General features: G+C 51.7%; 1 protein-coding gene and 8 non-coding genes across 9 annotated transcripts; all 9 read right to left on the bottom strand.

Annotated features, from left to right (window-relative positions):
* Positions 1–8,342: 8,342 nt before the first annotated feature.
* Positions 8,343–13,788, bottom strand: WDR74 (WD repeat domain 74). The gene is made up of 11 exons (XM_067543866.1): positions 13,688–13,788; positions 13,506–13,612; positions 13,294–13,415; positions 12,649–12,712; positions 12,237–12,380; positions 11,750–11,851; positions 10,961–11,061; positions 10,381–10,436; positions 9,938–10,080; positions 9,712–9,768; positions 8,343–9,428 (listed from the first exon to the last, which is right to left on the bottom strand). The coding sequence occupies exons 1-11, from the start codon at positions 13,746–13,748 to the stop codon at positions 9,249–9,251; spliced, it is 1,137 nt and encodes a 378-aa protein (XP_067399967.1). The 5' UTR covers positions 13,749–13,788; the 3' UTR covers positions 8,343–9,248.
* Positions 13,789–17,505: 3,717 nt separating this feature from the next.
* Positions 17,506–17,630, bottom strand: LOC137150546 (small nucleolar RNA SNORD22). Its single transcript, XR_010919018.1, has one exon. It is a non-coding gene; the product is annotated as a small nucleolar RNA SNORD22 (small nucleolar RNA).
* Positions 17,631–17,872: 242 nt separating this feature from the next.
* On the bottom strand, positions 17,873–17,938 carry LOC137150542 (small nucleolar RNA SNORD31). The gene has a single exon (XR_010919014.1). It is a non-coding gene; the product is annotated as a small nucleolar RNA SNORD31 (small nucleolar RNA).
* A 235-nt stretch (positions 17,939–18,173) lies between these two features.
* Positions 18,174–18,244, bottom strand: LOC137150532 (small nucleolar RNA SNORD29). Its single transcript, XR_010919004.1, has one exon. It is a non-coding gene; the product is annotated as a small nucleolar RNA SNORD29 (small nucleolar RNA).
* A 478-nt stretch (positions 18,245–18,722) lies between these two features.
* On the bottom strand, positions 18,723–18,792 carry LOC137150539 (small nucleolar RNA SNORD30). Its single transcript, XR_010919011.1, has one exon. It is a non-coding gene; the product is annotated as a small nucleolar RNA SNORD30 (small nucleolar RNA).
* Positions 18,793–19,247: 455 nt separating this feature from the next.
* Positions 19,248–19,373, bottom strand: LOC137150544 (small nucleolar RNA SNORD22). The gene has a single exon (XR_010919016.1). It is a non-coding gene; the product is annotated as a small nucleolar RNA SNORD22 (small nucleolar RNA).
* A 418-nt stretch (positions 19,374–19,791) lies between these two features.
* Positions 19,792–19,867, bottom strand: LOC137150534 (small nucleolar RNA SNORD28). The gene has a single exon (XR_010919006.1). It is a non-coding gene; the product is annotated as a small nucleolar RNA SNORD28 (small nucleolar RNA).
* A 250-nt stretch (positions 19,868–20,117) lies between these two features.
* Positions 20,118–20,186, bottom strand: LOC137150535 (small nucleolar RNA SNORD27). The gene has a single exon (XR_010919007.1). It is a non-coding gene; the product is annotated as a small nucleolar RNA SNORD27 (small nucleolar RNA).
* An 861-nt stretch (positions 20,187–21,047) lies between these two features.
* Positions 21,048–21,123, bottom strand: LOC137150538 (small nucleolar RNA SNORD26). Its single transcript, XR_010919010.1, has one exon. It is a non-coding gene; the product is annotated as a small nucleolar RNA SNORD26 (small nucleolar RNA).
* Between the last annotated feature and the right edge of the window lie 2,965 nt (positions 21,124–24,088).

Here is a 24,088-nt window from a genome sequence, read left to right as displayed (position 1 = left end):
CTCCCCCAACCCCCTACATCCATACCCTGCCCGGGGACATTGCCCCTCCCCCAACCCCCTACATCCATACCCTGCCCGGGGACATTGCCCCTCCCCCCCCAGCCCGTACCCCCTACATCCATACCCTGCCCGGGGACATTGCCCCTCCCCCCCCCCAGCCCGTACCCTCTACATCCATACCCTGCCCGGGACATTGCCCCTCCCCCAACCCCCTACATCCATACCCTGCTCAAGGACATTACCCCTCCCACCCCAGCCCATGCCCCCTACATCCATGCCCTGCCCAGGGACATTGCCCCCTACATCCATACACTGCCCAAGGATGCTTTTGCCCCTACATCGATCCCCCTGCCCCCCCCCCCAGGGCCGTAAGCCCAGCACAGAAGCAGCTCTGAAAGTTATGTTTATTCCCCATCTCTGTTAGCAGCGGGGTAGCTGTCTAGGAGTGGAGGCTTTTCCTCCAGGGCCTTGGCCTCCTGCGGGCTGCTCTCCAGGCCAGAACTGCTGGGCCCAGGCAGGGTGGTGACAGAGGTAGTGCTCTTGGTGCTCCTTATGGAATCACGCCGGTTACCAAAGATGGACACACGTCTCCAGATGATCCGGATCTTGAGGCTTTCTGTTGAACGCACCTCAGGGGCAGGGTCCACAATCCGCAGCTGCTTGCACCTAGACATGAGCTTGCTGTCTGAAATGGAGGAGTGTAGGCTGTCAGCATGTTGCCCAGACCATACGCATACCCCAGGCCTCACCCAGCCTTAGACATCATCCTTCCCTTCAGTTGCAGTTATTATTTATGGAGGATATTATCATGACACTGATTTAACCATAAATTCCTTTATTAAATCCAAAGACCAAAGAGTATTTATACAATTGCTCTAAACATGCCTACAACGCCTAAATACTCAGCAACATACCACATTCAGACAATAACAAAACAACTATAAACATTTGATCATGATACTTACAAATGGGGAAAAGCCAGTGCTGCTTAGAGCCGCATTGGTCAGCTCCAAAGTGGCCAGGACACTATTAGCAATGAACCCTTTAAGAGTTTACTTTTTTCTACCCTTTAACAAACAAGGGATGTCATTGCCTATTACTGACTTCAGCTAAAAACCAATTGGAGACAGTTCACTCTTATTCCCAGTCTCAATCCAGCTAAGATTTACAACTTTCTTTCTGCCCCAGGCCTTTCCTCCCTATCTTCCTGCTGACCAACGGTTTTTCCTTTGCACCTGGGTTCACATGGGCCCTAATTTTTGCGATAACACTGGAGTGGGAAAGGCCATGTTGGCTCCCTTTAAGACAGATTCTCTTTGTCTTACTCTTTGACCATCTGCACTCACCCCTATCAATCAGTGGCCTTCTCTTCAGAAATATCCCCTTATTTTACTAGTTATTCATTGAACCAGACATCCTCCTTACTTCATTTCTTCTGGCCCTAGAACTCGTTACTTTCAAGGCCTTTTTTTTTATTTGCTATTCAGGGCCTTCCTTTACAACACATTTTTTTAACCAAACTTATTAATTTAATTCTCTGATTTTATATTTATTCTACATTCCCTACCTTAAACCCCTACCTACTACATGGGTTTTACTACACTAAGCACTTCAAACATACTTCTACAATTTTGCAAAATTTTATACAACCACCAAACTTTGCAATACAGAATTAACAGAATAATTACCAGAATAACACTGATAATTACCAAAACATTAAATGACCACCTTTACCATGGATGTAGTCCCACATTTATAAGCTTGCTCTGCCTTTAAAACTTGCTCCTGCAATTTTATCTTTGCCTATTTTTCAATTACATTACACAAAACTGGTACAAAATATAAAAATCTTTCCATTTATCACCACCAGAAATTCAGGCGTGAAACAGAACATGGGCCAATTAAAATAACACTCTCTGAGTCCATACCTGAAGTGGTTCTTTCCAGCCACCACACAACACTTGCCATTACCATCATAGGCAGTTTTTACTTCACCAACTTCCCAGTATCTCAGCTGTACTGTGCAATTTGGAGACTTCTCCCCCAGAATGAACCTATATGCTGACAACTCTGAAGACATTACACCTGCCCATGTAAGTGTCCTCCAACTCCAGGTGCAAACAGCAGCCCAGGTCTGGGGTTTTCCAGACCTTGTCATTGCCATGCAACGGTATTTGAGGAGGGAAAACAAACTTCTCCCACATCATGTGTGTTGCAGTGCTTTCCAGTGCTTCCACTGTTACATTCTGACTAAGGCTTTTTTTCACAGACTTCATGGTATTGGACTTTGTTCATTTCTTACCCTTACCAATCAGGATTACCTCCCTTGTACCAAATCTTTAATTTTTCTGTGGTGATGAAAGAGGGCAACTTCCTTGTTCTATGTCCTTTAAGAGGTTTGTTCTTTATATAGCATGTATTTACAATATACTGTACGTTATTGCTTTTGCTTTTTACCTTTCATAGTAGCAAATTAACTTTACTTTGTACATTTAAAAAAATTACGACATCATGCTTATAAAACAATTAAAAGCTTTTTATCAATAAATTATTTTCTTTGTTCATTTTTAAGATACAATACTCTAGATGCTAACTTCTTGCTGAAAACGCTTGCTCAATTAATGGACGCAATACCTCTGCTTCTGTCAAAATGCTTGGTCATGTTCCCACAGCGCTCTATGTCAGCTTGGTTTCAGAGTCACCTACCAGTCCCAAACAGTTTAGCTTGTATGCCAATCTTATTCAATTCCCTCCGGTTTCACTGCTGCCCCCACCTTGGCAGGTTTATGCATTTTAAAGTTTACATTTTTGTCCATAAAGTCTTTAACCATTTTTGACCAAACTCCAGTGACTGCAGATTACTGAAATTCAATAACACTGGTGCATAAATCAGCTAAACATTATTATACAATATTTCCTTAATAGATTTAATCCTAAGCCTTTATTTGGATTTGTTTTCAATTTAGGGCATTTTAATCGTGTATACAATTACTTAGCTTTCCATTTATAAAACACTGTCCTGTAGACTTTCACTCCCTTAGTAACATTGACTTTACACCACAATTAAACAAAACTTTTGGACAGATTTTTAATGGCTAAACTCCGTTTCTTATAGTCACTGATCTTCCTTGGTTCTGGGTTGGCTTCTGCTTCCAAAGTGCACAGCCATCTGAAAAAGAAAACACAACCTATTCTGGCTCCTCTTTGGAGCTCTTATAGGATCTTAATGAAATAAGTCATTTACATTTCTTTTATCCCTTTTATAGTATACACTGCATATTCCAAGAGGGGAATGCACATTCCTTCCATGTTTTAACTTCCACTTTTTATTTGCTATAACATTATATTAGGCATATTAATTTTCACATGACATATAATTGTTTTGTGCTTACAGAATTTCCATGTACCCTTATCAAAGTGACTGTCTGATTACTCAGAGCCACTTTGAAGGTCCATGTTCCTAACATTGTTTCTTTTATACTCCTTTCCCCTGCTGTTGCCCCAGAGATGGACTGTCTCTAATTTTTCATTCTTCTTCTGCAGTTCTTTTAGCTGCCATTTTATTACTGAAAAAGGATCAGGGTCTCTGCCCACTATCCTAGTTCTAGCCACCCCTGCCATGTCCTCTAGTCCTTATTTTAAAAGACCTTTAACTTTATAAAAGCATCAAGGTACCCAAAGGTATAAATGCTAAATAGCAAAGCCAAATAACACTAACTCCTGAGTTTGGCAAAAAGTGTCTGTCAGTTTTGCAATTTTGAATGAAAGATTCAAATGGATTTTTAGTGAAATCTTTTAAAAACCAACTCATTTTAAACATACAAAATAGGCTTCTACAAACCAGGAGTGCTGGTTTAGGTCCTTAACACCTGACCTAATTATACACATATATTTACATTTAAAAAAACCCATTTTTGCTTAACACTCCTTGCATTGCTTCAATTATTTGTACACAGCTGTACCCAGATTACATTCCCTACTTGTACATTAGGAGGCAGTTGAATTCCAGTGGAAACCCCTTTTTTCCATTTAGTGATTTTGACTAAATCATCCATAGTCAAATTATTCAAGTCAGATTGTCTCTGCCTGCAGAAGTCATTTACAATTGGTTATTTCCAGACCATCCCTTTGGGAAAAGGCCCGTTTTCCTTCAGAATGGCTGTAAAGGCTTCTGGGGACAAAAGCAAAGTGGTAGTAGTTGTCACCACCTAAGCTCCCCTTCGCATAATTTGTTTTACTGCTAAGGGTTTCACAGGGCATGCCTGCACTGAGTTATACTGCCATAACTAGGCTTTATCATCAAACCAAGCCTTCCCTTCTTTAGCACTTTCACTCTTCAACGTTTCACACGGCCCCAGAGTGTTTAATTCCCTCCAAACTCTGCAGTGTTAATTTGTGCAACAGCTCATTTTAACTCCTCAGTCTCTTTCCTTAAATCACTTATTTCCCACAGTGACACATTTATCGCCTGCTTGGAACTTATCTTTGTGCTTTTTTGCACCCATTCTTTAGCCAAGACAACTGTTCTCTTCATGGTGTCCCTTGGGTCTTACTCTAAAATTCCAGTGGCATTCAATGGACCTCTGCCTTACCCTACCAATATTTTATGTATTTACGACGTTCAACAAACCTTTGTGGTGCTCTGCCAGGAGTTTATTTGTGATATTCATAAGAATGGCCATATTGGGTCAGACCATTGATCCATCTAGCCCAGTAGCCTGTCTTCCAACAGTGGCCGGTGCCAGATGAATCAGAGGGAATAAACAGAACAGGGCAATTATCAAGTGATCCATCCCCTCTTATGAAGTCCCAGCTTCTGGTAGTCAGAGGTTGAAGGACACACAGAGCATGGGATTGCATCCCTGACTATCTTGGCGAATAGCCATTGGTGGACATATCCTCTATGAACTAATCTAATTCTTTTTTGAACCCCACTTTTAGTTTTGTCCTTCACAGCATCCTCTTGCAAGAAGTTCCATAGGCTGACTGGACGTTGTGTAAAGAAGGATATCTGCCATGCTCTGCCAAGCATTCTTTTACAGAAGTATCCAAAGTACTTCTCTCTATTACCCTTATATTAGTGAATTTCTCTTTAGGAGAGAATTCTATACTGGCAATATAGAATTATAGACTTATTACTGTTTATTTTATAAACAATAAATAACCAGGACCAGATGGTATTTCTCCCAAGAGTTCTGAAGGAATTAAAAAATGAAATTGCAGAACTACTAACTGTGGTATGTAACCTATCACTTAAATCAGCTTCTGTATCAGATGACAGGAGAATAGCTAATGTGAAACCAATTTTTTTGATGACACCAATTTTTCCTGGCTATTACAAGCTGGTAAGCCTAACTTTAGTACCAGGCCAATTGATTGAAACTACAATAAAGAATAATCAGACATATGGATGAATGCAATTTGTTGGGGAAGACAACACAACATTTGCAAAGGGAAATCATGCCTCACCCATCTAATAGAATTCTTTGAGAGGGTCAACAAACACATGGACAAGGGTGATTCAGTGGCTATAGTGTACTTGGACTTTCAGAAAGCCTTTGACAAGGTCCCTCACCAAAGGGTCTTAAACAAAGTAAATAGTCATGGGATAAGAGGGAAGGTTCTTTTATGTATCAGTAACTGGTTACAAGACAGGAAACAAAAGGTAGGAATAAATGGTCCATTTTCAGAATGGAGAGAGATAAATACTGGGGTCCCCCAGGGATCAGTACTGTGACCAGTACTGTTCAACATCTTCATAAATTATCTGGAAAAAGGGGTAACCAATGAGGTGGCAAAATTTGCAGATGATACAAAATTACTCAAGCACACTGCAAAGAGTTACAAAGGGATCTCACAAAACTTGGTGACTGGGCAACAAAATGGCAAATTAAATTCAATGTGGATAAATGCAAAGTAATGCGCACTGGAACACATAATCCCCACTATGGATACCAAATGATAGGGTCTAAATTAGCTGTTTTCACTCAAGAAAAAGATCTTGGAGTCACTGTGGAGAGTTTTCTGAAAACATCTGCTCCATGTGCAGCAGCTGTCAAAAAAGCTAACAGAATGTTCGGAACTATTAGGAAACGGATAGATGATAAGACAGAAAATATCATAATGCTACTATATAAATCCATAATATGCCCACACCTTGAATACTACATGCAGTTCTGGTCACCCCAGCTGAAAAAAGATATATTAGAATTGGAAAAGGTACAGAGAAGGGCAACAAAAAATGATAGGGGGATGGAACAGCTTCCATATGAGAAGAAATTAAAAAGATTGGGACTGTTCAGCTTGGAAAAGAGATGACTAAAAGGGTATGATAGAGGTCTATAAAATCATCATGTGGAGAAAATGAAGAAGGAAGTCTTGTTTACCCCTTCACATAACACAAGAACCAGGAGTCACCCAATAAAATCAATAGGCAGCAGGTTTAAAACAAACCAAGTTACTACTTCACACAACATATGGTCAACCTGTAGAACTTATTGCCAGGGGATGTTGTGAAGGCCATAAATATAACTGGATTCAAAACAGTATACAAGCTCATGGAGGATAGGTCTATCAATGGCTATTAGCAAAGATGGTCAGAGATGCAACCTCATGCTCTGGGTGTCCGAAACCTCTAACTGCCAGAAGCTAGGACTAGACAACAGGGGATGGATCACTTGATAATTGCCTCATTCTGTTTATTCCCTCTGAAGCATTTGGCATTAGCCACTGTCGGAAGACAAATGGATAAACCATTGGTCTGACCTAGTATGGCTGTTCTTATGTTGGCCACAGAAGATAGGCCACTACCCCTTCACCCCAGGGCTTAGGACAGCTGAAATTAGTGTCATTTGTCTTCCCATGGGTGCCAGAATGTTGGAATCATTATTATTTATGGAGGCTATTATCAAGACACTGATTTAACCATAAATTCCTTTATTAAATCCAAAGGCCAAAGAGTATTTATACAATCGCTCTAACTATGCCTACAACGCCTAAATACTCAGCAATGTACCACATTCAGACAATAACAAAACAACTATAAACATTTGATCATGATACTTACAAACGGGGAAAAGCCAGTGCTGCTTAGAGGCACATTGGTCAGCTCCAAAGTGGCCAGGCAGCTATTAGCAATGAACCCTTTAAGCGTTTACTTTTTTTACCCTTTAACAAACAAGGGATGTGATTGCCTATTACTGACTTCAGCTAAAAACCAATTGGAGACAGTTCACCCTTATTCCCAGTCTCAATCCAGCTAAGATTGAGAACCTCCTTTCTCCCACTACCTTTCTTCTCTATCTCATCCCCTCCTTCCTGCTGACCAAGTTTTTCCTTTGCACCTGGGTTCACATGGGCCCTAATTTGTGTGATGGCATCGGTGCGTGGGGTGGGAAGGGCCATGTTGGCTCATTGTAAAACTGTTTTATTTAAAGCCATCTTCAGTCATTCCATCAGTCAGAGACCTTCTGTTTAGAAACATCCCCTTATTTTATTAGTCATTCTTTGAACCAGACATCCTCCCTACTTCATTCTTTCTGGCTCCTCTAACTCATTACTTTCAAGGCCTTTCTTTTACTTGCTACTCAGGGCCTTTCTTTACAACACACATTTCTTTAGCCAAACTTAAACAAACTTTAATTCTCTATTTTTATATTTATTCTACACCTTTACAGCTCTGTGGTAGTGCAAATGAGGAGCCAACAAGAAGTAGTATAGGCCAGTGGTTAGAGCAGGGAGTCGGGGGATCCAGAGCCCCTGGCTTCTATTCGTGGCTGTAGGAGAGTGGGGTCCAGTGGGTCACAGCAGACAGCTTGCTGGGCAGCAGGATGCCTGGATTCCACTCTGTTCTGGGGGGAGCAGGGCTCTGAGTTTCCCCAGAGAATAAACCCGAGGACATAGAGGGCAATATGCACTGGGACCCCAGATCACCCAGGGGCAGGACCTGGAGGCCGATGGGGACACCCCCAGACTGACGGATAGACGGACAGAGTTTCTGTCTATCAGGGAGAAGCATGAAGGACCCAGCATCGTTCCCCTGTAGGGATTCCGCCCCCCACGTGTAGCCCCCTCCCCCCGCGGATACCCCACGATCCCCTCTCCCAAATGCAGGAATCCCACCCCCGTGCAGAGCCTTCCCCCCATACACCACCGGGATCCCCCCACTTGCAGACGCCTCCGGCAGGAGCCCCCCGCGCCTGCCCGGCTCTCCCCACCTGCAGCGCCGCTGGGCCCCTCGGCCCCCGCGGCGCGGGGCTGGCGGCCGGAGTGCACGCAGCCCATGGGTGCGCTGCCGCCGCCTGGAGCCCGGCGGCTCCGAGTCCGCCCGGCCCTGTGGGCGCTTTGTGAGGTCAGCGCCCGGCGACGCCTCCCTGCCGCGGTCTCCAGGCGAGGGCTTGGCCCGTCGCACGGCCCCGGTCTCGGGCGAGCCGCCCACAACCCCCCCGGTACGGTAACGCAGCCAGCACCCGCCCCGGCCGAGCGAGCCCTCCCCGCCGCGCGGCCGCCGCTAGCACCAGACCCGCGGGCTCCGCCTCCTCCAGGACAGGCCGGGCAAGATTCCCCGGCCGCTGCCCCAGCGGAAACCCTGGCCAGGACTCCTCGGCCGGCTGCTCACCCTGGGCGGGCCACGCACAAGACCCGTTGCCATGGGGCAGGCACGCAGAGGGGTGCCAGTGCCTGAGGCACAGACTATTGCATGTGGAGGGAGCTGATTGGGAGGAAGGGGGGGCCCCTCTGCCAACACCCACCTCGGGGGCAGTCTGCCCCACAGGCACCGCCCCCGTTGGTAACGTGAGATGGGATAGTGGCCAGGCCTGCCTGCTAGCCCCCCCGCCCCACACATGACACGGGTGCTGCAGGCCAAGGCCTGGCTCTAGGTTCTTTTTACAGTGCTCACAGCTGGGCACCCAGGGATAGGTGTCCCGTCCCCCCCCTCCCACACCTGCTCCCCTCCCCTCCCCCCACAGCATGGCCCATAGAATGAGTCTTTATGGAGCTGGGGGGGGCTTGGCTGCCCCCAGCCCCAGGCAGCCTGCACTGGGAGGTTAGGGCCCTGCCAGCCCCAGCTAGGGCTGGTGCATTCCCACCCCCATCCTTTTCAGCTGCAGGGGAGAGGCTGGGGCTTCTGAGCAGCGGAGAGGTGATGCTGCCCCCTCCCCTTGTCCAGGAAGGCATTGCTGTGGCTGGGGCAGAGAGCAAGTTCATCATCCTTTCCAGCCAGGGCACAGGCTCCCCACTCGCCCCCCTCAAGGCCCAGTGCTCGTTCTCTTCTGCTTCTTGGGCCGCTTGCCCAGCTGGGGCTCCTGGTCGTTGGGGTGCGCTCTGCGCTTGGGCCCTGCTTTGGTGGCCACCGTCTCCATGACATCCCAGAGCTCATCTTCTTCCTTCACATCAGCCTGGGGGGCTGCAGGCTCAGGCTCCTCATCCTGGGGGAGAAGGCAGTCAAAGCAAGCGGCACCCCCCTCGCAATACCTGTGTAGGCAGAGGGCCCCCATGGAAGGGCAAGGGAAGGGTCTCTGCTCACCCCGTAAGCAGGTTTAGAAGAGCAGGAGGGCATCTCCCCTGCTCCCCGCCATAGTAACTGGAACCAGCCCTCAGCCCAACACCACCACAGCTAGGAGAGAGGCAGCTAAGGTGTAGTGACCCAGAAATGGAGCTCCCACCCCAAGAGGTAACCTCCTCTGCTCCCTCCCTTCCCACCACACTCACCTCCCACTTCTCACAGCTGGTCAGCAGCAGGCAGTTCAGCCTGGACTTCAGATACACCTGAAAACAATAGGGAACCCCGTCAGAGACCAGGATGCAGAACGGGAGAGGGAGTCACTGCAGCTCCAGCCTCTCCCAGCAGGGGGCACGGTGGTGAGCAGGGCAGGCACAATGGCGGGGGGGGGGGGAGGCACGTCTAGCACGGGGTGGGCGAGGACACAGCTCTCACCTTGTGCACCAGGCGCTTGTCCTCAACGTGATGCACCCGCAGGAAGCGGTCGAGGCCACAGGAGGCCACGAGCGGGAGGGTCGGGTGACACTGGATGCTGCGCACACTGCCGGCAAAGCCCTTCAGGCATTTCACCAGCCGGCCTGCCACGGAGGGAGACAGATCATCACTGAGCCAGCCCCCAGCCCCCACCCGATCCGAGCCAGAGGGCCAGTAACATCTCTCTACACTGACTCAGCCCCGACCCAGCCTCCACCTCCACCTCACAAAGCTCATCTCCACCCCCACAAGGTAGACCTCTCGCAACCCCCCCAACCCAAAATGAACCACCGTCCCCCTCCCCCACAGAACCCCATACCCCCTCCCAAGATTAGCCCCCCATGCCCTGTGGCTGGCAGCAGCAAAGCTCTGTGGGCTGCAGCCACCCCCCAGCCCCTGCTCACCTTGCCGCAGGTCAATGAGGGCCACGTCCCCGCGCGAGCTGCCTACCACCACAGAGCTGCCAGGAGATGAGTGTCAGTCACGACAGGAGCCACTGCCCCAGTCCCCCACCCCCCGGTCACAGGGACACCCACTGCCCAACCAGGCGTCTGCCCTGCTCCCTCCCTCCCCCCGCACTGCCCAGCCAGGTGTCTGCCCTGCTCCCCTCCCCACTGCCCAGCCAGGCGTGCCCAGCCAGGCGTCTGCCCTGCTCCCCCCCCCCCCGCAACCCAGAAACATCGGCAGCTGCTTTCCCACCACCCCACCCTGCCCCACTGTCCACCCAGATCTGGGAACAGAACCAGGAGCCTGGACTCCCCAGCCCCCTGCTCTAACCCACAAGGTAATGCTGCCTCCCACCACACAGAACCTGAGGGAGGTCCAAAGGGAGCCCTGGTGCTGAGCTCAATGGCTGCTCAGGCTGCCTGCCCTGGCATTCGTAAGCGGCACCTCACCCCAGGCCACAGAACTGCTGCTGCTCTGCCCTGCCCTCCCCCAACGCGGGTTCAGTGCCCCCCTCAGCCAGCAGGGAGAAGGACTCACTTGGCACCAGGGGTGAGGGAAAGGGCTGTGAGGGGGTACTCCCCGTAGGTCACCTCCAGCATGGGGCGCCGCTGTGGGGAGCTGGGGTCGTACAGCCGCACCTGGGAGAGACAGAAGGGTTCAGCGTGGCCTTGCTCACCCCCTCCCTGATGGGCAACCACTAGGCCCCAAGCAGGTGAGCTGGGGGCACCAGAGGCCAGCTACCATAAAGGTACAAACCATCCGAACACCCAAATGTCTCCCTCCTCCCACCCCTCCATCCTGATCCCCCTCCCTTAGCCCCTTCCCTCCCCGAACATCCCACCCTTCCATCCTCTGGCCCTCAGACCCTGATCCCTCTTCCCTCCCCCCAGCTCCCCCACCACTCCATCCTCTGCACCTCAGACCCTGACCCCTTTTCCCCATCTGCCCCAACCTCTCCAGACCCCAATCCTATACCACTCTCCCCCACGCTCTTCCCGCCATTATCCCAGCCGCACCCTCCCCCACTTGGCCCGCTGTTTGCACCACCGACTGATCCCCTTCCCCATCTCCCCCTCCCCAAACACCATCCTGCACCCCCATCTCCCCTTTCCCAGATCCCACTCCCTATTCCCATTCTCAGACCCCAATCTGCCCACCCCTTCCTCTGCCTGCACCCCAGACCCTGATCCCTTTATCACCCCTACCCATCTCACACCCCCACCACCTCCCAAATTCCTCCCAGACCTCCTCTAGACCCCAATTCTCCCTCCCCACTACAGACCCCAATCCCCGCACTGCATCCCAATCCACCCCTCAGACTCCCACCTGGTGGTACCCAGTGCAGGTGACAATCTTCTCAGAGCAGGGTAGGAACTGCAGGTCACGCTCCCAGACAGGCACCCGGAGACTGAGCCAGTCGTTCCGCACCTGCCGAGAGGGGCGAAGTGGAGTAAGCGGAACCACAAGGCCTAGGCTGGACTTGCTCCTGCAGGGCCCAAGAGGATGTTGGGCTCCAGGCAGGGGCAGGAGATGAAACACAGATCTTGGGAGGGGCTGGGAGGAAGGATGGAGTGTGTATGGTGGGACACAGGAACAGGACCAGGGAACAATGGGTAGGGTCAGGACAGACTCTCAAGACTACCAAGGAGTAGGGTATAGTTTTAGGACCAGGCCAGGGATTTCCTCCCCCAGGGGCAGCCAGGGCAGATGCTGATAGGAGACATGATCAGGTGCGAGTGTGGCTGGGGCTCCCTAGGAAAGGGGCATGGCCAGGTGGAAGACACAGCCCAGGCTCCCTGGAGCAGGGACTCACGTTTTTGGCACGGAAAATGGGTTCCTCAGGCCGGTGCAGGTCCCAGATTTTCAGGGCGTTCTCTTTCCCACCTGTCCCCACACACTGAGGTTGGGCCAGGTTCTGGCGCATCCGGCACACGCCACCCCCCACTTGGGTTTCCGCCTGAATGGGGCAGCAGAAAGGAGGAAGTTATAATACCCCCCAGTGTGGGGGCCCTGACAGGACTAAGCTCCACTGCATTTCCCTCTTCCCACAAAGCAAATGGGAATTTTCCCCACACAGCTTGACTTCTTGGGACCAGCCTGGGAGAAAACAGTGTTAACCCTAATCTGGCATCAGATTCCTTCTTAATGCAGCATCCCCCACTTAGCTGTACCCTGCCACGAACCCAGCATCCCCTGCCCCAGGCCTCTCCCCATGAGAAACTTACGTTTTCAGATGAGGCATCCCGCCAGACCTGGAGGAGACCAGACTCCACACAGGTGATGAAGGAACTGCAGTTGTGGACCAAATGGTGGTGGGATGGAGAAAATCAGGGTGTGGGGGAGAGAGACAGAAATCATTGATCGTTTATAAAAACAGGCACAGGCCATGCTCACTGCTGGAATTAGGGGGTGAGATGGATAGGCAGACAAGGAGTGAGTGTCACAAAGGGGACCTTGAATTCCCTGCGTAAAGAGGGTGAAAGAAATGCTCCCCCCCACAGGATGGGTGTATTCCTGTCTGTGAGCAAGGCAGATCAAGTCTCTGACGGAGACATCCAACATTAGCTGCTATAAGAAACAGGACAGTAGGCTGGATGGGCCCATTAATCTGATCCAAAGATAGGCGTTTGCATGCATGTGGAGTTAAAGGGTCTAATATGGAGTGGCAGGGAGTGGGAAAGGGTAGATGATCTAATCCAGGGGGAGGACGCATGAGACCCGGGGATAGACGGACCCATGGATCTGATCTTGGGAGCAGGAAGAATGCATGAGACCCGGGGTTAGATGGGCCCATGGGTCTGAGAGGAAGATGCAGACAGGCTTGGGGGGCAGCTGAGCGGTTCTGCCCGGTGTGGGGCGCGGGACCCCACCTGTCGTGCACGGCCAGGCCGCAGAACGAGCCCTCCCCACCCGGACACTGCCGCGACTCCGTGAACTTCCCCTTCTCGGTGCTGAACAGCTTCACCGACCGATCCAGGCAGCCGATGAGGATCTGGGGAAGGAGAGTGGTCAGGAAGGAGAGTGGTCAGCGCAGCCCCAGCCCCAGCCCCGCTCCCGCCGCCAGGCGCCCCAGGCCCCTCACCTCGGACTCGGAGGGGTCTCCCCAGCACATGGCGCAGATGCCCTGGTCCCGGCGCAGCGCCGAGGCCGCCAGGTAATTGGTGGCCTGTCTCCGCCGCAGGTTCACGCCTGGGAGGGAGACGGAATTGGTCACTGCGGGGGGTGGGACAAAGCCTCCCCTCCCCCATCACCTCCCACCGGTACCTTTCAGAACTCCGGTCTCGGATCCGACCCACACGTGATTCCACCGCGCAGGAGACGCCATCTTGGCCCTAGTGCCTCTCTCTATCCGCTCCGGCTCGCACCCTGGCCTCTGCACCTATCTGTGGGATGGAGGGGACTAAAAAAGAACGGAAGTGGTGTGGGGCCGGACCGATTACAGTGTTACTCTGCAAGCCGGATGTCTGTCAGAATGCGCGAGTCGTGATAGGTCCGGCCGAAGCCACTTGCGGTTCTTGGTGTCACAATGAACACTTTCCTGCCTACATCTAGTCCTACTCTTAACGTTCCCCTCTGCTGCCTATTCATTGCCCCTTCCAGCAAACCAGGTTTTGTGTGTTGCTTGAGCAGATGCTATGCACACTTGTAGCCTGGGGGTGATCAGACAGGAAGTGTTGAAAATCGGGACAGGAATGGAGGATAATGGGCGCCTATATAAGGAAAAAGTCCTGAAAATCAGGACATCTGGTCACCCTAGTTGCCCCTCCCCACAGGGGGAGGGACCCCATCTCTAGGCCTCCTCGCACCAGGAACAGGAGTCATAGCAGTAAGGGAACCATAGCAGTTGATGAGAGTGGAGATGCACTAGGGGAACCCGTCCACACATGGTCACAGCTTGGAAGAGTAGCCCTGTGTGATGCAAAGCAATGTGAGGCATCAGGTTATAGCATCACTATGAGCAGGGCCCACACTCTCATGGGAGCAGCCAGGAACTGGAATGAAGGAGCTGAGGGGGCTCTTTGTACATCCCCTCTTCAGTTGACTGCTTAGATTCTGACCTCATAGTGGGTCTGACCTGAGGACCCAGTCTCAGGCAAGGTCTGTGCAGGGCTGGCCTGCTGGAGTCCCTGATCATAGTTGGGGTCTATGCAGCACCAAAGATCCCACTTTCTATTGGGAGGCTCGAGGCCCTCTTGTTGTACACATAATGCTCACGGGCTACCTGATTTTATTTTTATATTCAAATATAAATGAATAATTATAACAGGAGATTCAAACCTGCTTTATTAAACTTCTTTTAAATGAGCATTTGACACACTCATAAAAACCTTTATTTACACTAGGGTTGCAAGATTAATACAACTACTCAACTGATGAAATGAGGCAGAAACAGAAGAGAGTCAGACCAGCCTGCACCTGACTCTGACCTCCATTGCTCAACTTCCCCACAGGCAGTAATGCCCCAAAGAGTCACAAAAAATAACATCCATAAACCCGTGGGAGAACACTTTAATTCCCCAGGGCATTCTGTCTCTGACGTGAAAGTTGCTGTACTTTTTTTTTTTTTTGAAAAACACCCACAACTCCAAAAACAGACTTCAGAGAGAAACTGCTGAGTTAGAAATGATCTGCAAACTTGACACATTCAAACTGGGTTTAAACAGAGACTTGGAGTGGCTCTCTCACTATGGAAGGTAAATCACTTTGCTCACCCATTCTCACCTCCTACTCAATGGTCGTCATTAGGTCTTAAGTACCGGACTCCACCTCCCCCATTGTTCTCAATGCACCTGGATATCTATAAGATGCCTCGGTGTTACCTATTTTCTGTATTACTGCATCTGAAGAGCTGAAGTCTCTCAAAAGCTTATGTCTGCAAATATTCAATGTTAGTCTTTAAAGTGCCACAGAACTCTTGTTGTTTTTGCTGTATACAGACTAACAAGGCTAACCCTCTGGAAGTCTTCTCATGTATCTTAGCAGAGTAACCCCTTTGCCCCATCCTGCAACCTCCCATCCCCTGCTGATGGGCAGGAAATTGTGGCTTTTCTGTATTTTGGTACTGGAGACAATGCCTCACAGATACAAATAAGTCCACAGAGGACTCTGCTGTAACTAAAATAGAAGGTGCATCCATATCAACAGGATAACAGAGCCTAGGAGACTATATAAGCCAGAGTTCACCCACAGCAAGAAGGAAAAACAGAGCAGCTGACACAATGTAGGACAAGGGATAGAAGGGACATGATGAGCCAGCTGGCTGGCAGACCAACAACACTCTATGGGGTTTGCAAGACAGAGACTTGTCTTCAGCATGACAGGGCCCACCCCAGCTCTCTACAGGGAGCTGTGACCCCTCACTACAGGACTTCAGACAGCCCAGCACAGCTATGTTGAGCATGGTCCAACTCCACCTGATAATTCCACCCCTTTCCAGACCAGCCACCCCACCCTCCCAGGCAGGCCTTGGCAGGTTGCCAACCATCTGTAAATTTAGTCAGTAAAAAAGTGCAATTTTAATACTGTCCATAAATGAAAATGTCCATGAAGTTGGGTAGAAATAAAGCATTGTATTTTGACACTGCCTGTTTTCCACTGCCCACACTCAAAGAACCTGATTGATCAATGACTAGCAGCTAAGAGGGTATGTCTGCCAGCCCGTGCCATCAGGATGCCTGCATCGATGAGCTGGCTATGGAGACCTGCACATTCCATGCACAAAGTGCTCGCTAGCTAACACTGTACCCCTGCCAAGTAACTGGTGTTAACCAGTGAGCATTTCCTGTTGACACAGTGGTGGGGCTACACCACTGTAAGGGACATAACCTGAATAGCCAAGTCAGCGGAGCAAGGGGGGTAGCTAGATGTGCAGGTAGGCAGACACTCCTGCAAGGGGGGCTGATTGTTCATGAAGGGGTAACTGCACGTGGCAAAATCTCCAGCATAAACTATTCAGTTCCTTCCCATGGCCTTGGCCAGGTACCTAGTGAAAGCAGAAGAAAACCCGTTCTTTGGGCAGAGGGGGCTGCAGCTACCTCAATCTGGGGAGTCAGGGTAGCCCTGGAGAAGAGACAGTTAATCGCCCCTTGAGGAACCCAATAACCAGTTCACCTTTTTGTTCTTCCCCTCCCTCCATGTGACAAGCACCCACACATACTGTGATTTCCCACCCCACTAACCATATGCTCAAGAGGTGATGGGTGCTAGTCCATATATAAAAAAGGCAGGAAGACACCTGTTACGAGTAGGGCACATGAGATCACAGGAGGCTGAGATCTGTCCCCACTAGCCATCTAACAGTTTCATAGAGAGTGAATACATTTGTGACATTATTTTATTATTTATGGTATTTTTAGTGATGTCAGTAAAAAAACAAATCAACTTCAGCTCATGTTAGTAAAAACTAAAATGCCAGGCTGGCAACCCTGCATGATGGTTGCGACCCACATACTGAGGCCCATCAAGACACCACAGACTCCAGATGCTCTGTGCAGAGATGTTATTTGACAGTCACTACACACAGAACCATACACTGACTGCATCCATCAACACCAAGCTCTGCTGGGTTTGTCAGGGCTCAGCAGGGAGGGGAGAGCTCTCCCCAGGAGGCAGGTGTGATGGAAAAGCTGCATCTGCTCCTGGCTGGTCCGTGCGCTCCAACCTGCAGGTGGGAGAGAGACCAGTGAGATGAGTGCTAGCCAGAGCAGACAGGGATCCCCAGGGACCAGCTTCAAGAAGTTCCAGTCAGTCACCAGCACGGGACTGGGGCAGTAAGTGCCTCATCATATGCTCTACCTCATGCCTGGGGGAAGGAAGGGTGGGCATGGGGTGGGGGTAAAGTCACATCCAGGGAACGTACCATGCTGGGGATGGGAGGCACCAGCACAGGAGAGTGACAGCTCATGCCTGGGGATGGGAGGGTCAGCATGCAGGGGGCAAGGTTCAAAGTCAGCAACAACTGCACCCCTGGCTGTGTTCAGGCAAGCTGTGCTTCCAGGTAGCCCTGCCCTATGAGACACAGGCAGAGCTGTAGCAGAGTAGCTTCCCATGGCACACCCCTCACCTGACCCATGCTGCCCTACTCCCATCAGGCGATTCCTTTGGGAACAGAGTCTCCTCCTCTCCCTCCACCAGCCCAGTGGGTTCAACCTTGGCAGGTTCTGGACCAGGATGGACAGTCAGACAAGACCTGCTTTCCTCATCAGGACGCGGCACCTCCCCACCTCTGACCCACAGCCTACGGATGGGGCACCTTCCACCACCTCCCTCTGCCAGCCCCAAATGAGCCCCTTCCCCAGCTGGTGTTTCTCAGCCCACCTGCAGCTTCACTGGCTGAATGCCCATCTCCCGGCTGGAATTCCAAGGCTCCTGAAATAGAGGAAACAGCTGTTGGTGGCCTGCTCCTCGCCCAGCCCTCCATGTTTTCAAACCCACAGGCTGCCAGCTCCTGGCTTCAGAGGGAACCACTCAGTCATGGGGATCAGACTGGGGCGGTAGAGGTCTCATCACTGAGAAGCCAGAGAGTGGGACAGGACCCCTGCTAGGGGGCAGAGCTTGCCAGTCGGCTTACACTGAGGAGCAGCTGTGCACTCTGCCTGCCTGCCTGCTTTACACCCACAGACACAGCACATCACTCACCATTTCAGGCAGCTTCAGATTCCAGACCTCCAGCTACCTGCTGGGACAGGACAACGCAGTCAGCAACTCCCCAGCACAGATGTCCCCAAACCCCAACCCCGAGCTCTGTGCAGTTTCTCAGGCGTTCAAATATTTTCATGTTTATATTAAATCAAAGTGAGCTAGTTTGGCTCATCATTAAAACTGCAGCGAGCATCCCCTCCCCCACAACACAGCATTGTGCCTGCCAAAAGGGGGGGCTGCCCAGGCCCCTCCCAGGCATTACCACAAAAGCGAAACCACCCGCCCTGAGCTGGCTGCCCTGACACCACCATGCAGTTCTACTCCCTCCACACCCCTTGTCCCAGGTGTTTGGGCAGGAAACTTTGATCCCAGGCAGTGGCATTTACAATTTGCCCCAGACAGGCAGAGTAGCACAGGGACAATTCTAGCAGCTGGTCTCTTGCACATGCTTCTATGCAAGGGCCATTTGCAGAGAGCCCTGGAGAGAGCTGAAGGGCCCTTACCCATGACTCAGCACAGGGGCCATCCACTCCAGCATCTTCAACCTGAAGAGGTGAGGAGAGGTTATTTGATCTGAATCCTTGAGGCCTTCATTTCTAACCCTACATCCCTGGACTAAGTTCCTTGATAAGGCAAAGCCTGCAGCCTGTTCGTCACCAAGCCTCAGAATCCAAGTCTCAACAGCAATGTTCAGCCGAACGAGATTCCAGAAGGAGCTCATCACCTCAGTGAGAGCAGGCAGCTAGGACTGAGCCCCACACAGCAGCAGCTGATTGTCTGGGTCACAGGCTCCAGGACAGAGCTAGCAGTAATACAGGAGTTCACCCTCTCTCCTCATTGTGGAAGTTTCAGGCCCAATAGGGCTTGGCTGTTGGTCCAGCCAGGGATCAGCTAGCTGCAGGAGCCCTTACCTGTGCAGCTGGATCAGGAGCTAGCCAAGATTCTCACTCAAGCACCTGAAAAGAACCAGAGCGTCTAATTAGCGTTTGCTCCCTCTGCTCTGTAGTGGTTTTCATCACCACAATGCTTAGATAAAGGTGCTCTGACTGCATCCCTTGCCTTGCTGTATTACAGAGCGCTGCTCCTGCCTGAGAGGGCTGTGTGCAGAGCAGCATTCTGGGGTCAGAAAGGGGTGGGTTAATCAGCCATTGCACCCAGGGAACAGTGTCAGAGCCAGCCCAGCGTCCCATCAGACTGTTCCTTTTGGAACATGTTCTCCTCCTCTCATGCTGCAGGTACCAGTGGGTTCACCTTTGCAGGTTCTGGTACCGGACAGACAGTAAGACAGGCACAAGTTTCCTCATTGGAACAGTGGGCAGAGGGAGAGCTGGGACTAGAGAATAAGAGTAGGTCACTCACCATTCCCAGATCCAGGCATCTCACCTGCATAGAGAAGAGGAGGAGAGGGTCAGTGAGCACAGGAACGGGGCACAGCTCATAGGTGCAGAGCCAGAGCAGTCTGATCAGGGCTTTGGTAACTCAAATGCCATGAGACAAGCGTCGTCCAGCTAACACCGTGTCATCCTTTCAAACTGTCAACATAATGGCCCAGCCCAGAGCTACAAGAAGGGAAGTGGCCAGGCCCTACCATGCTAGGGACACTGCACAGGAGACGCATTTACCTGAGACAGGCACTCAACCCAGGAAGTGTTGACCTAGAGGGAAAGAAGAGAGCCCCGTGAGACAGATGCCTGTGAATAAGCAGCATTCCCAGCCCAAGGGCCAGCTGCCATCAGAACTCTAACATGCTAGTGACCAGCGTTCTTCAAAACTTTTCAGAGAAACTGGTTAAGATCACATGGCAAGAGGGTTGTCGGGGGACTTGGGCACTGACATAACCCAAAGTGGAGCGCTCAGCACCCATAGAGCCTGCTCCCAGCAGTGCAGGCCTTCCAGCCCCACAGAGACCAATAACTCCCAATCCTACCTGTATAGGCTGTATGAGAGGCTGGACTCCATCTGGTGGTGGGGGTTACCTGAAACAGGAGGGACAGGTTAACTCTATTCCTAGACCAAAAGCCTCTCCACTCTCTTCCCCAGATATGATCTCCAAGTTCTCAGAAGTAAGCTGGCATCACAGACACTCAGCCATATGCTTGTCTGTTCGCATTCATCACTGAACAGCCAGGGGCAGGAACCTGACTGCACCCATGGGAAATACCCACACCTTGCAGCCTGCACTGACCAACCACTGCAGCTGCCCTCAGGCTGGGTAGAGGACTGAGCTGCCAGGCACACAGGAATGGTCAGAACCAGTGTGGAACCACAAATCCCCATCCCCATAGAAAACCAGATGCTGCCCTAACATACACAGCCATTTACTGGAAGACAGCACTGCTGCAGTGAGCTGGAGCAGGTAAAACATCTCAGACCAGTCCAATACATAGATCGCCGGCCAGCACTGACCACCCTCCTTCATCTTGCCCAGCCATCGTTCTGAGCAGGGCACACACCTTCTGCTGGTCTAAGAGGGATGCATACCTGGAGAGGCAAGGCTCTCCATGCAGGAGATGACCTAACAAACAGCGAGTCAATGGATGAACCTCAACTTAAGCCCCACAGGTAGCAGTTCATGAGTTGTGTCCCTGCTCCCATCCCGGATCCCAAATAGGGAAGAAAGCTGCACCCTAGCCCTGAGGTAATGCGGTTGGTTTTCCCTGTGTAGACCAGCCCATGTTGTATGTATGGTTCCCATCAGAGATGGAAAAAGCTCAGCTACTCACATGTGGAGATGTTGCAGATGCACAACTGGTGAGACCCATGCCTGAGAAAAGAGACATGTATGAACCTTAACATGCAGAGCCATTGACTCTGCTCCTGTAAGAGCAACAACATTCCTACAGCCTTGCCCACCCGCTCACCATGTTAAAGGCAACATAAGCATATGCTCCCTTCTATTGCTGCCCCAAAGGGGCCTGTCCCACACCCAGGCAGAGCTGCAGGGACCTGCACGAGATCCACACCTAGCCCAGCTGAGGTCAGTGCCACTCAGAATCTGGTAAAGATTTTCTTCACTGAATCCTCAGAAAGAGAGAGTTCAGCATTTATCATCTTTGCAGCACTTCATGCTCCTGACACACACCTCTCCCACCATCTCCTGACCAGGGACCCAATTAACAGCCATGACGTGCTCCAGTAATGCTGACATCTCACCCCCAGTAGCATGCCCCACTGCCGCTTGCCCAGCTCCCCATACTAGGGAACTTCAGTCATTTACAGAGCACAGACAGTAGGGTGCCATGGCCTTATAAATGTACCCATGGACCCTTCGGCCACCCGAGGTGCCCCACATACCAGGAACACAGAAGAACTGCAGCCCATGGCAGCTGGCTGAGCCTGGGAAGGAGGAAGAACGGGAGAGGAGGCGTCTCCAGCTCACACAAGGCATTTGTAACTCACCTGAGCGAGCACTCGGGCCTTCACAACCTGCACACAGAGAGCAGCATTAGGGACAGGGGATGGGCACCCATCTCCATGGCAAGGGGGCAGGGCCCTGAAGAGCACCCAGCAACACGGGCTCGTTCTCCCACGGCCCAGGGCACTGCCAGGGCCCCTCCGACCCCTGACAGGGCTGTTCTCCTCAGACAGATCTAGGTCCTCACAGAGGGTCAGCACAGGTCTGTGACAGTCTCCTCACAGAGAGAACAGCCCCACCCCCTCCGGCGCCAGGAGCCGCGCTGGGACAGAGCCAGGCGCGGGGCCCTTCTAGCCACGTGCCCCATCGCCTCACAGCGCCCCGCCCCGCCCCCCCCGCAGGGGCTTCCGCGCGTGTCAGGACAGGAGCGCGGCCCCCCGTGTCCCTGCCTGCGCCAGCCCGGCCCAGATGCAAGGCGCTGGGCGCCCCCAAGGGGCTGGTTCTCCGCCCGGCGCTGGCAGCGGGCGCAGCGAGCGCGCCACGGACCAATGGGGGGGGGGGGGCAGGGAAGCAGAGGCGACACGGGGGGCGGTCACGTGCCCCCCCGGCCGCTACGGGTCGCCTCTGCCCCCCCCCCCCCCCGAGTCTCCCCATCGCCGCCCCGCTGCAGGGCCCCTCCCAAGATCGCCGCAGCCCAGTAGCCGCACGCGCACTACAGGGGCCCCCAGGCCCCGCACCAGGGCCGGCCCCGCTCACTCACCCCGCCGCGCGCCAGCACAAACGGCCGAGACCTGCCCCCGCCGAGGCTTAAATACGCAGGAGGAGCCACGAGGCATGCTGGGAAATTCCCCTTTCAGGGGAGAGGGGGAAAGCCGAACGCGCATGCGGATCGAGGCGGATGGGGCGTGGGAAGGCGGCTAAGCGCTTACGCCCGCAGAAAGGGCGGGTAACTTGATGTCCACTCATGCGCAGTAGCGTAAGGGCTATGCAGGCATGCGTAACGGCCGTTGGGGGAAATAAGGCGCAGTGCACATGCACAGGGAAGTGTTGTAAATGCGCGGGAGCCTGAGTGCGCATGCGCTCTGGGGGCAGGGGAGGCTACGTGTGTAGGTACGTAGGCTGGCGTGCTGCCTACCACAAAAGTGAAGACAACGCAGAAAAATTTGGTTTTTCGGCAGCCCCGGAGTCTTCTCCTCGCGCCTCGCTGTTTTGTGTGTGTTTTTGGACTCGCAGCCGGAAACGGAAGTTCAAAGCCACCATTTCTGTCAGGAACCGGAAGTGATATTCCGGAAGAGATGCATCCGCCATTTTGGTTGAGGGCAATTGGACCGGAAATGGACTGTCTGTCATGTTTGTTCAGGGTGTGGGTTGGGCTTTTATGTTTGGCTCTTTTGGGATGTGCCCTCAGGCTTGTCTCTGTGACGCAGCCTGGCGAGGCGAGCAGTTGGCGGGTGTCATCGTTGGTCCTTTGTTCGCAGTGACCGCGTGAGGTGGGGGAGGGGAAGGAACCGCTCTGAAGTGCACCCGCTGCTCCCTTCCCAGCACTGGTGGGTGACACTGAAGTCAGACTTCCCAACCAGCCACAAACTGCGTCTGATTCCCCCAAACCGGTTATCAAGAAGCCAGTCCACTAATACACCCAGTCCCCTTTGCTACATTCCAGTCTCTGGCTCCCAATCAGCCCCTAGGTCCAGTAAAGAGACCAGTTATTTAAACTCTATACTAAAAAGATTCCTCCTGACCCCAAAGGGTCAGCCACAGTACCAGATAAATATAAGTTTGGATCTTACCCATGCTGCCAGCCAATCCTTTAGTAACTAAAACTAAAGGTTTATTATAAAACAAAGGAAACAAACTATGAGAGAAATGTTAAAGGATCAAAGCAAATCAGACACATACAAATGATTGCAAATCCATATACATCAAGATTCTGGGAGAATTGTGGAGTTGCAAGCTTGTACAGTTCCTCTGGCATACATCCAGTATCTGGATGGGTCTTAGCCCTTCGGTTCAGTTGCAAGTGAATTGATCCAGAGGTAGGTGTGTGTCTGTAGCTGAACAGGAACAAAAGACAAAATGGTTTCCCAGGCCACCGCCTCCTGGCCCTGGCCCCTGGTGCTGGCTATGCTGTCTTGTGTAATTTCATAGGAACCAAAATGGAGTCCAAAGTCACATGGACAAGTAGTCCAGAGTCAGGGGTGCAAGTCCTGGTGACTCAGCAGGTGATGCTGGCTTCTTCCCCTGAGCCCCTTGCACCTGGGAATGTCTTAATGGGCCATTAAGCAGGCTATTGTTTTGCAGCCATCCTGTCTGAAATGCCACTCAGCCAGCACAATTTGAAATATTGATATACCAAACATAGCCATAACTTCTATCTCACATATAACACATGAACGTAAGTATTATCATCTTACTTAGCATATTATGGCCTTTCCAAGAGTTCCTGACATGGCATATCTCACACGAATTATTATGATTTTGACGTACTGATGTCGAACAATATACTAAATTCCCCCCCCCCCCCCCCCCCCCCCCCCACACACACACACACAATACAGCCAGCATGACACCCCCAACACAACACTGGTGTGGAAGGAAGTAATCAGAGCTCCTGAATACACCTCAATGGCCCCCCTGATCCAGCCAGCGTGACACACACACCTTGCAAG

Source organism: Emydura macquarii, unplaced genomic scaffold (genome assembly GCF_026122565.2).
Source record: "Emydura macquarii macquarii isolate MOO-44397 ecotype Brisbane River unplaced genomic scaffold, CSIRO-AGI_Emac_v2 contig_968, whole genome shotgun sequence".
NCBI lineage: Eukaryota > Metazoa > Chordata > Testudines > Chelidae > Emydura > Emydura macquarii.
This window is presented reverse-complemented; position numbering and strand designations above follow the sequence as displayed.

Bases quoted from the DNA above. Each gene is read 5' to 3' on its own strand.
- WDR74 (XM_067543866.1), bottom strand. From the start codon at position 13,748: ATGGCGTCTCCTGCGCGGTGGAATCACGTGTGGGTCGGATCCGAGACC. The intron at 12,713-13,293 runs GTGGGGTCCCGC...CCACAACTGCAG, and splicing joins GGCCTGGCCGTGCACGACAG to TTCCTTCATCACCTGTGTGG. The intron at 10,437-10,960 runs GTGAGTCCTTCT...ATCTCCTGGCAG, and splicing joins TCCCTCACCCCTGGTGCCAA to CTCTGTGGTGGTAGGCAGCT.